The sequence below is a fragment of the Ammospiza nelsoni genome, chromosome 3 (assembly GCF_027579445.1).
Source record: "Ammospiza nelsoni isolate bAmmNel1 chromosome 3, bAmmNel1.pri, whole genome shotgun sequence".
NCBI classification, from domain to species: domain Eukaryota; kingdom Metazoa; phylum Chordata; class Aves; order Passeriformes; family Passerellidae; genus Ammospiza; species Ammospiza nelsoni.
The window spans coordinates 74,454,209-74,466,293 of NC_080635.1; the positions used below are offsets into that span (position 1 = coordinate 74,454,209).

Consider the following 12,085-nt stretch of genomic DNA (forward strand, 5'->3'; position numbering starts at 1 on the left):
CCAGTGCAGACACAGCCACAGCACAGGAAAAGCCCTGTCACTGGACAGAGCAAGCTTGGAGAAGGTCCTCTCCTCTGCGCTAGCACCTCGACTCACTTATCTCCTGTCCCAGGTGTGTGAGGACAGGATTCTCTTGTCACACCTGTGAAACTCACTCATCATCCCTCAATTTAAATAATGCCCTCAGAGTCCAGCAGGATGGAAAGAGGTCAGTTTTGCTCATGCAGGCGTGGTGAGTACCTGTGCAACTGCAGCGTGGTGGGCAGGACAGTCACTGAGACATCCAAGCTGTCCCTCAAAGAAGGGAGACCACTAAACATAGGTCTGCTCAGGAAATAACCTGTGAAACGTGAGTTTGACCTCCTCCCAACTTTGTGAGTGACAGCTAAGCTTTGATGTACACAACCAGTGTAATTTTGGAAGGACCTCAGGAGGTCCCCTGGTTAGGGCTGGGCTAACATTGACATTAGTCCAGGTAAATTGGACTAATGGCATTAATTTCTTCAGAATTCACAGACAGCTTCTATTTGACCAAACCCCTGCTTGGTGACAAATAACACACACAGCAAAGAAAAAGACAAACAACAGTCCTGGCTCCCACCAAGGGCTGAGCTTTGCATTCAGTGCTCTGCTCCCCTTGGACACAGCCCCACCTCTGGGTGAAAGGGCTTTGGCTCACAGGGAAAAGAAGGGGTTAACAAACCCCTCAGCAAATGAAGCACCATTAGAAAAAGCTGGACTGCTACTTTCTAGGATCTACAACCTTCAGCCAAGGGACTCAGCTTGCTGGGAATTGTTCCCAGAGTGCCACAGTAGCCCAGACAGTGTGACTGAGTGCTGGCATGATGCCTGTCACACTGTGAGAGACCTTCTAATCCTGGATTTTGGGGTTGGAGTTTTTTGGTTGATAGTTTTGTTGAGTTTTGTTCTTGCTTTTTTCTTGCTATTAGTGATTTTTATAGCATTATTTTTAGGCACAACAGGAATTGTCTAATTGGAGTTTTATTAAAAAAGGCTGAAGAGCTTCATGCGAGACATTAGGAAGTTCTGCAGGACATTCATCAAAGCCACAAATTCTGGAAAATTTAAATCCTGCCAGTATTATGGATGAAATCCCATGAACATAACTTATGTGCACATGGTTTTGCAGACCTACCTTTTGTCCACAAAAATGCCCCCTATCTGTGCTATCCACACTGTTGCTGAGACACCTTGATAACCCTATTGGCAACAGTTCCTTCACCCAGAAAGCCTAAAAGGAATACACAGCCCAACAAATGTTTCTGGACAGGGAAGCAGTCTACACTCAACCTTTACTTGAAGTTGCTTCAGTAAGAGGGCAGTAGGTTTGAGAAGCTGGTGCCTGAAGGCTGGGTATGGCCCTAGCTCACTGCAGAACACACAGTGATGCTCAGTGCCACCCAGCAGCAGTGCCAAGATCTGTCATGGCCAGCCCACCAACCAGAGCTGGAAGGGCCCACTGGCCTCCCCCGTTCATTTCATCCAAGAATGCAACAAATTTTGGCATGTGAGCACCTTCTGGGGTGCTTTTCTTCCTTTGTCAACTTTTAAAGCACAGCCACAGGATTGGCTTGCAGAATTAACACGTAAGAATGCATATTTTTCTTGGGTTCTTTAAAACCATTCATGCACAGACTTGACACAGCCTGTTAGTGGAAGAGTTGCAAGTTCTGAGACCAGTGTGTGACTGCTTTATGGAACAGTCATTTGGGAATGCCTAATAAACAATTGTTTTTAATTTTAAACATCTGTATCTACAACAATAGGAGGAGCTGACGTGGCCCTCCCTGGTCCCGGCTCTGGCTGTAGTTGGGTAAGGACTGGCTGCAGCCTGAAAGCGATCTTGTGTGGCCCTGCTGCTTCTCATGCTGTAATTCTAGCCCTCTGCAGCTTGTCCTGGCTGATTTTCCCTTGAAACTTGATCTTTACACGGATCAAAGGAGCAAAAGGAGAAACAAGAAACTTTTGCAGTGAAATTTCAGCCATGGCATCTTGAGCTGTGTCTCCAGTTCAATCCCAGCCACCGGCTGCTGCCTGTGGAGTGTGCTGCTGTGTCCAGCCTCTTGTCCTCATCCTGCCAGCTGAGTTTGCCACAGCACAGTCCTGTTGGGAGAAAAGTAACCTGCCAAAGGGAAACCTTGCCCCTAATCACATGAGGAGTTTCACCAGTGCAACAAAAATCATGCTGACATGGAATGACTCTGCTGATAAACTGACCTTCTGAGACAAACCAAAATAATCCCAAAATTTAACAAGGGGTTCAGGAGATTAACATCACCAGCAGAGTGAATCAATGCATTATTTACAATTTGTCTGCTCTATGGTATTAGGGAGACCATCTCCCTGCAAGGTGACTGTGCATCAGCCCATAGAGACGTGGCAGGAGGGGGCTGGCACCAAACACACCCACCCTCAGCTACCTGAGGGCAGCTGCCCTGGGCCCTCCACAGCATTTGCACACCTTCAGCATGGTGTTGGTAGCAGTCAGCCAGGGAAGAAACCTTCCTTCCATGGGCAGTTCTGCAGGGTGTGCAGAGAAATGGGGGTCCCTAAATCTGCCAGGCAACTGCACCCAGCTCAGGGGCCCAGCATAGACTCCTTTCAATGACTGTGGTCATTAGTTTCTTGTGATCAGATGGAAGAAATATGTCTGACTTATTCTTTTGCCTAGTTTTTGAGATGTAAAATTACAAACGTTTAGGTTTCAAATACATGCTTAGCCTAAGGAGAGTAAAAAGTGTCTGGAACCAATGTCTTGGAGTACATATTACAACTGCCAAAGTAACGTCAGTCTAAGAGTGCAAGTGAAACATCCTGCTATCCTTACTTAGCTGCTTCCTTGGATTGATGAAGAATTAAAAGCATTTCTAGATGAAAAATGTGCAGAGGAATGGCTTTTTATTAAACCCAGAGGTACCACTGAAAAAGACAGAGAATCCCTCAGGAATCAAAGCCCTTCTTCCCAGTCTGAAATCTTCCCGGATGAATATAGGCTGGGAACACTTGCTCTGAATTTCACACATTTCACACGATGGTGTTAGATCTGAGCCCACCCAAGAGGAGAGGCCACCGGTGTCTGGGAGCCAGGGCTGTTAGCAAAGAGCTCAGGCATTAGGCACACCTTCGCTAAATTCCTGGCTGCAAGATAATTACTGCAATTTGCTTTCCTTGTCACCACTTTACTGGTGTGTGTCTGTGTGTGTCTGTGTGTCTTCTTCCAGCCTCTCATTTCAGTAATCATTGGGAGTGTTTTGAGTGAAATGCAGCAATTACTGCCAATGCAAAGTGTTCTGTCACCATCAAGAAGGAATGAGCTCCCCAGCTGAAGGACACCTTGTTTGGGAACACTTCCATAAAGAGACAATCCTCCTGCCCATCCTCTCACCGTGGGAAGGTGTGCTGGTACACAGTGTCTTGACATGAGCTCTCTCCCATCCGGTTCCTTGTGCCTCCAGATGCCAACATCTTACTGTCCCTCCAAGAGGACTGTCAGAGAAAATGGAAATTAATTGTGAGTACCTTTAGAAAGCAGTATTTAGAAACTTGGAGTTTCTTTCAGACACTCATGGTTGGTTGGTTGGTTTAAACCCCCAAAAAGATATATATCTATCTTTGTCTTTCTGATGTTCTTACACTTGCACACCAGGCAGTGATTCTCCTCAAAATTTTCCAAGCTAATCATGTGTCAAAAATACAAGTGTCCAGATACTCTTGTAAGAACCTTGAAAGCAAAAGCCTGGATTTTAATCTTTTTATACATTTACACAAGTAGTGTGACTACATCTAGCTTTGCACACACCTTATGAAAAACCCCTGGTCTAAAACTCACTCTGTTTTCACCGGATGAGAAAGTTTCCTGTCAGCAGGAAGGGTCAGGCTGCTGCCATCAGGCCCCAGAGAATCCAGCAAAGCCGGACCGGATCCTGCAGTCCCGACTTGTGCTGCTGCACCCAGGGGGAAGAGCCCCACAGAGCAAGGGCTGTAGGGTCAAACTTCGCGGTGTAAAAACCCCGCTGCACAAAAGCTTAGGAGCAGAGGAAAGGCTCTTCCAGAGAGCCCTGGCAGATCCTGCCTCCCACTTCCCCATGCCCTGGGCCCTCTCCAGGCCCTGGGGGCTCCCCAGTGCCGCCACCACCCTCCTGTCCCTGCAGCCGGGAGGGAAGGGGACATTTGCATGCAAATGAGGGTGATTTCCCACCAGGAAACCCCCTTTGTTTCCAAATCCATATTTACAGTCATGCCAGAGCGAGCTTTGAATGCAGAAGCGGATGAATGACCTAAAAACAACGGAACTAAGCATTTAGCATAAAATCCCACCCACTGGTCCCCTTTACTGGAAAGCAAGATTTAGCAACACAGACAAAACCCACACAGACTGGCAAGTGAGAAGGGAAATGTACACACCGAGTTAGTTGGTGCTGTAGGCACGGTCTAATGCTCTTATTCTGCAGCTCCAGCTCAGTGTAAGGTACCACATCAGTGCCCCCGGCTCTGACCCCCCTGTAACAACCCCACCTTTCAGCACCAGTTTGATGATCATGGAAGGAATGCAGACATGCCCGCAGCTGTTACTACACCAAATGGTAAAAACTTCTGAGTTATGGATGGATAATACACTGCTGGCACATACACCTCTCACAGGTGACTTTCAAAGCCTCTCACTTCATGGCCCCCCTGTGAGAGAGCTGGAGAGAGGTCTGTCTGTCCTGTGCACAGTGTGCATGGCCACAAAACTGAATTTACCTGTCTGCTACTTTTCACAGACTGTGGCTTACCACTGGCTTACCACCCCGTTACTGTGGCCACTGGGATCAAGCCTGAAGAAAACTCTCTCAACAAAAAATTGGACAAATTCAAGGAGGGAAGAGGAAAGTGCAACTCATTCTTTCCTGTAGTAGCATTGAAGAAAATGTCCACCCATTACATCAGGCTGCTCAAATCATGCACTTAAAAACATAAACCATGGAAACATAGGGTGGTTTGTGTTGGAAAGGACCTTAAACATCATCTAGTTCTGCAGCCAAGGAATAAAATCTGTGACTGAAATACTGTTAGTGACACTGATTTGAGTAAAACACTCATGAAGTCCCTTAGAGTAAATTTTTTTAAGTCTTTTACTGCAGGGGTTTGTGTCAATTCTTTACTTGATGCCTTGAGAGGCTACCTAGAACAGAGGCTGGACAGTGTTAAGGGAATAAAGTAGGTATTTATTAAAAGGCTTTCAAAGGATACACCTTGGGCAGTACAAGAGCCTGGCCGTGGCTCTGCCCAAGAAGGATTCCGGGTCATGTGTTTTCACACTTTTATAAGCTTTGGTCCATTTACATATTGGGGTCAATTGTCCAATTACAGCTCCAGGTTATGCAGTCCCATTCTCCCAGAATTCTCTTCAACTTGCTGTTGTTGATACTTTTGTTCTCTTCAACTTGCTGTTGTTGATACTTTTGGGGCCTGAAGCTGCAAGGGTGTCCTTGGTTCTAGGCTGGAAAAGGATTGGTTTGTCTGACTAAACTGTGAGGAGAACTTCTAACACTTTATATGAAGTTCAGAGTTATATACTAATGCAGTACAGAATCTGGAAAATATGAAAGACAAAACTTAAGGCATCATACTGAGTTGCTAAAAAAGATTTGTAACCTATCCAACATAATGCAAGGCAAATGGAGCTAAACTAATTTATTGTTGCAAACCCAGAAAGCCATTAAGAGGACATTGCTTTAAAGTCTGCAATTGCACTTGTGCAAACCCCCTGGAGTGCGTGGAGTTATGTAAGGGTTAAAAAAATGAGCAAGCATAAAGAGCCTAACCCCAATGCATAACAAGTGCTTCAACAAATATTCTGCCAGAAGTACCAAGGAGATTTAATTACTTCTTTCTCCCACCAAAGATGACTTATTCTGCGTTTGACATACCCTATGGAGTGTGCTTTCCACACAGAGATCCTCTATTTGATCATGCAAGGGCTACTTACAGCTGCTGTGGGTAAAAAGTGAAGAGCAAAAGATGTTTCTGACCTTCCCTGGGTGGCTTCATCTTCAGTCTGCCCTGACAAGACACCCTCACACTGCCAGAGGGTTCAGCCTGGAACCTTGTGGGAGGGCACAAGTGGTCTCCTCTCTTGAATGGAGAATGATGGAGATGATGAATGAGCCTTTCAGCAAGGTGCCTCTGCATTTCCAGAGTTTGCTGCTAAGGAAGTGACAGCACCATCACAGGGTTCTGGCTTGCATGAGAAGAAACAACTTTAGCAGAAGCTGAACTCATCTTGAGCAGAATCAGGGAAGGTACAACCTTCCTCAACTTACTCATCCATGTAGTATGTGGACACAGCTGGCAAAAGCCTCCGTGCCCAGCAGTGTGCACAGGGACTGTGAGTCAATGCTTGATCTTCCTTTGATGCTCTGACTTGCTCAGCATCTCTGCTTCTCCTGTCAAAAGGTTACAGCAGACAGATGGGGATCAGATGAATATGAATTAGGGGGCCAGATGAAGATAACCAGATGAAACCAATCCTCTGTCTGAATACAGGGTGTAGGTTGTCAGACACCTGTCCTGAGCTCAGGTGCCTGCCTGGCCCCAGTGGTGCAGGATCCTATGGGTACACTTGGGGGGATGCAGCTGTGGGGTGGAATTGGTCAGTGTGACATCCCCACACTGTGGGGTGACAGCCTGGCCCTGTCTAGTGTCAGATGGAGGTGGTCAGTGTGACACTCACATTGTGGGGTGTCAGAGGGAGGTGGTCAGTGTGACACTCTCACACTGTGGGGTGTCAGATGGAGGTGGTCAGTGTGACACTCACATTGTGGGGTATCAGAGGGAGGTGGTCAGTGTGACACTCTCACATTGTGCGGTGTTGCCCTGGCCTTGTCTGAGTGTTTGAGTCATGAAGGGTGGGACGTGCCACACCTTATGTTTCCCCTCCACCAAAGCAAGCCCAGCAATGTGACACAAATAAAGGAGTTAGAGCTCTGATCCCACTATCTGACCCCAATGGGTGGACTCCCACAGTGATCTCACCCTCACGCCTTACTCAGCATCACGGGTAGCAGAGAAAGGTCATGCTCGGCTAAAACCAAAATGTGCGTTCTTGCAGCTTTTCCCCCTTGGGGCAGAGGCTGTATCCCTGACTTGGGCAAAGATCCAATTGGAAATAATGAATGTAATTACCTTGTAAGCACCTCAGTGGAAAATATTGGTACAGTTAATTATACAGGGATGCAATGCTAACCCATTTCCCAGTGTTTAAAATACAAATATTAATGCTTTCTCCTTTGGGGTTTTGAGAAGATTAGTTATTGCTGCAGTCTAACTGAATTGATAAGGTTTTCAGCTAATGCAATCATTTTAATGAAAAGGTTTCCAGTGTAGGTTTAACATCAATGGCTGGCATCAGGTGTAAGAGTGTTACTCTGCACAGAGCTGAGTGCCCCTGCAAGAATGAGGGCCCCTTTGGTCGTGGCCCTTTAAGCATCCAAAACTGAGATCTCTTTCAAAAGAAGTTTCTTAGTGTTCTCAAACTGAAGATAAGAAACTCACACATTGACTATCCAGAGAACTGAAATTTAAATTTGAGTATCAGGAGAATTGAGAAGGATATCCAAAACCTAGGACTTCAGTATCTTTCAAGAAATCCTGATTAAATTGGCTATGTGAAAATGAGTCTGTCTTTTGTTAAGGATCATAGGAAACAGTGTAATAAACTCACAGCATGGACTGAGCATGTACTCCAATATTTTCACATTATGGCTGATTGACTTCCCAGGTGTTGAACAAGGAACCTGTTATTTCTATGTCAGTCTGCCTGAAAAGCCCCATCACTTTCAGCCCTCTGTGAGTAAATGAGCAAAAGCCACTCCATGCGTCTCCCTTGCTTTGGTATTTGTTAACATTTGTTAACATTTCTGAACTGTATGTACCCTAGCAGATATTCATAGGTCAAAACCAGAAAAAGCTCAACTCTCTTCTCACATCTCTGCAAAAGTAGTGGAGAAGATTATGAAAATAGAAACCTGTCCTGAGATTTCTCTTGAATATCTCAGAGGAAATTTTTCCAGGGAAAAACAAAAATAGGAGACATCAGCACTTTGGGCAGAGGTCTTATTGTTCAGCAACAATCACATTTTGCATGAGGCCAACTCTTCCTGCCAGGAGGCAAAGCCACAGGCAGCAGCAGCACAGGGCCTTGGGCACCTGCCCAGGCAAGAGGAGGGAAGGGACAGGCACAATGCCCTGCTGGGGATCCCTGACAGGAGAGGCCCAGAGTTCTCAGGTTGCCATGGGAATTAATGAGGCCAGCAATTGGGAAATCCACCCAAGTAGCTCTGGAGACTCCTGTTTTAACAGAGAGCAGTGTTTGCCCCCGTGCCCTGCTGCAGCAAGTGAGGCCATGCACTTCAGGCAAAGGGGAGACCACTAATAAAAACTGCTTTTATCCAAATACTTCCTTGAAAAATAATCCTTACAGCTGGTGCTGTTTTTCAGCTTTGTGCCTGTTCTGCTGCACCAGCAGCTCACTGGGAGCCCAAGCACAAGCCACAGAGGCTGCCCGTGCTCAAAGCAACAAGGATGGATTAGTCACCACCTCGACTTTTTGAGTGCATTTCCATATGCCACACACAGAAAAAAACACTAAGGAAGCAGCTCCCCCAAAGGGAACTAAAACCACCATCCTCTAAAAGCTGCCAGACAGGTATTTCAGCCAGTGGAAAAAAGCCAAATAAAAGCATGTGTAGGCAAGGGGCAAACTCTGGTCTAGTTCAACTCTATCCAGGGGTACTGCTGCAACCAGAGGACTGTCTCCATGAATCACAACACTGTTCGCACAAGTGTCAGCATAGAATCTTTTAATACTTTACATAAAAAACTGCATACACTATAGTTTTATGTAAACATCATATACATCTCAGTTTTTGCCATGTCAGTTTATTAAAAACAGTCTCAGTACCACTGTTGAGGGAAGAGGGAGAAAAGTAAACAAACATAAATGGATACATTTGTTCTCTGAACCAGAGAAACAGAAAATCATTTTCACCCAGGTTGGCCACCTTGTGAAAATAAGTTTTAAATAAACCTTGATTCTTTAAACTGCCCTTTAGTACTAAAGTCTGATGTACTCACTGCATAAGTAACAGTGCTTTCACCCATTTTTTTTTCCAAGGCAAAAATATACAGTGGTTTTATTTTTTGTCTTGTATTGAAATCAGTTTTAAACAAGACCCAGATGAGGTTACTGAGTAAGAATGTTTCCAATGCTACAGTGTTGTATGCAGATGATGAGTGCATTGAGTGTTTAATTTAAACATAAAAAAAAAATCCACCGAGTTGTGCAAAGTAACATCTTTTGAAAATAAACTTTTAAATAAATCCAAATCAATACACTTGCAGGAGACAACATTAAAAGTAAGGAGCAGGCACCAAAATCATAATATGGCAATATCATCCCCTTGCTCACCCTGCCTCATCTGTCAGGAGGTGGATATCCAGCAAGCAGGACAGTTCAGCTTTACTTTCTGGCCTGGTGGCTTCTGCAGCTGGAGTCAGTTCATGGCTCCTGTTATCAGCAGGCATCAGTCACTCAGGGCAAGTTCCTTTGCACAACACAAGTCCCACCTGGGCACCCCCTCCCCACCTCACTTCAAATAAGCACCCCCTGCACTACCCCAGTTTGCACAAGACAAAAAAAGGTAACATATATACAGGCTTCGCTTGGGATGACCCTCCCTTCCCCTCCCAGTCTCGGTCTTCAGGGCACTAATTTCCACAGCAGGTCAGGCTCAGGCTGAAACACGTGAGGGAGAAGCAAGGATGCCGCAGGCAGCCTGGGAGAGGCAGCCCCTTTCCCCAGCTCGCCTGGGTGGAGGCACATGCAGGCAGGAGGCAGAAGTCCCTTCGAGCATCTCCGCTCCACCGCCCTCCTCTTGCAAAAGAGAGGAGGCTGCCCGGGAGCAGGGAGCAGCAGGTGTTGGCAAAGGGGCAGAACCGGGTGCAACGATCGCTCAGTCCAGTCTCAGCAGCTTTTTGTTGTTGAGTCCACGACTAACTCGCAGGGGTCAGTGGTAGGAGAAAGCTTCTCCCCACTGTTTTCCCAAGACTCAGGGCATGCAATCCCCCCCTCCCTCCGTCCCCACGGCTGAGCAAGCACAACCCTTTTTGGCCAAGGCTCAAGGAGCGTGCTCCCTCCCTCAGCCCCCACCCCATGCACAGCCAGTCCCTAGCGGAGGGGACGGGCAGATGCCGTGTGCGTGTAGAACCCAGCTCCTCTCCACCTGCCAACAGGTGACCCGGGCGCCGTGCCCAGCGCCGCGCTCCAGACACGCCCTATAGCACTTTGCAGCAGTTGATGCAGCCGTTCTGGGTGCCGTAGCGCTTCTGCAGGGCTGCCCGGGTGGCAGTCTCGAAGACCTCCCGGACACCCTCCTTGGTTTTGGCCGAGCACTCCAGGTAGTCGTAGGCCTGGATGCGAATGGCCATGGCCCGGCCGTCCTCGGTGCGCACCGGCTCCTGCTTCATGCGGGCCAGCTCGTTCCGAACGTGCTCGTCGTTCCGCAGGTCCTTCTTGTTGGCCACCAGGATGATGGGGACATTGGGGCAGAAGTGCTTGACTTCGGGCACCCACTTCTCCGGGATGTTCTCCAGCGAGTCCGGGCTGTCCACAGAGAAGCACATGAGGATGACATCGGTGTCCGGGTAGGAAAGCGGACGCAGGCGGTCATAGTCCTCCTGGCCGGCCGTGTCCCACAGGGCCAGCTCCACCTGCTTGCCGTCCACCTCGATGTCCGCCACGTAGTTCTCGAAGACGGTGGGCACGTAGACCTCGGGAAACTCGTCCTTGCTGAAGACGATGAGGAGGCAAGTCTTGCCACAGGCACCGTCCCCCACCACCACCAGTTTCTTGCGGATGGCAGCCATGGCCAGGCTCGCCAAGCTGGCCTTGCCGTGCAGCAGGACGATGGCAGCGCCCTCCTCCCCGCGGCCGCCGCCTCCCGCTCCCTCTCGCTTCTCACAGGGCACCGTGGCGAGCCGGCCCGCGCAGGCAGGCGGGCGCACCCTGCTCTCTTTGCTCACCGGCACCGCGCCGTCGTACTCTGCCTCGCGGGAGCGCTACGGCCGCAGGCAGCGTCGCTGGCCCCGGAGCTCTGCGGTGGAAGCCGTGCCGCCGTTCTCGCCCTCACAGCAAACACCGGCACAAGACCGACTCAGCGCAGCCACTGCCGCAAGCTGCGGCCCGGCGCCGCTATTTAAAGGCGCTCGCGACTTTCTTAATATAGCTGGCCAATGGAAAGGCAAGGAGTGAGGTCATCCCCGGCGGAGAGCGCTGCGATTGGCGGGCTGCCGCGGGCGGGAGGCGGGGCCGAGGCGGGCGGGGAGCGGCCGGGCCGGGCCGGGCCGGGGCGGTGGGCCCGGGGTCGCGGCGGGGGCGGCCGGGAGCTCCCTGGACCCGGACTGAGCCCTCCGGCCCCGGGGGATCCCGGCTCGGCGCCAGCACAGGGCAGGGCCGGTCCCCGCCGCAGTCTCCCCGCTCAGGATGGCCGGTGTGAAGAGGCTGGGCGGGCACCCGAGAGGAACGGGAGGCACCGCTGCGTCCCTGGTGCTGCTTTTAAAGCCCGGGCGAAGTGAGCAGAGAGTATTGCAGGCGGCTGAATAAAATGCAATTAAAGCGTCCGCTGGGTGCTACTGGAAAAGCGCTCGACTCCCTTCCTTAAAAAAATCATCATGTTCACCTCTTGGCCAAAAGGGAGTGGAGGAATTGTAAACCGGGAGAAGCAGGCTCCAGTTCAGGCTTGAAATGAACTGGCCTTTGGGTCTCGGTTTACAGGGAATCGGAAGTCACAGCAATGATAAAACGAAATGGAAAATAAAGGGGCGCAAAGTGCTGCAGTGCGGGGTTACTGGGAGGGCAGGGTGCGAGTCCCTCCACGGGAGGAGCTGGGCTGGCCTGGGCCGGGCCGGGCCGGCCGCAGTGCCGGGGGACACACGGACACCGCGGGCAGCGACGCGCTCGGTCCCTGGTGCCGCCGTCGCTGCTCAGCCGGGTGTCCCAAACTTCTTCCCTGCGAGCTTTCCC

The 12,085-nt window shown here is 49.4% G+C and overlaps 1 protein-coding gene across 1 annotated transcript; it reads right to left on the reverse strand.

The window, feature by feature from the left end:
- Positions 1–8,849: 8,849 nt before the first annotated feature.
- Positions 8,850–11,215, reverse strand: RHOB (ras homolog family member B). The gene has a single exon (XM_059468343.1). It carries the CDS (start codon positions 10,927–10,929, stop codon positions 10,339–10,341), a length of 591 nt encoding a protein of 196 aa, XP_059324326.1. The 5' UTR covers positions 10,930–11,215; the 3' UTR covers positions 8,850–10,338.
- Positions 11,216–12,085: the final 870 nt, after the last annotated feature.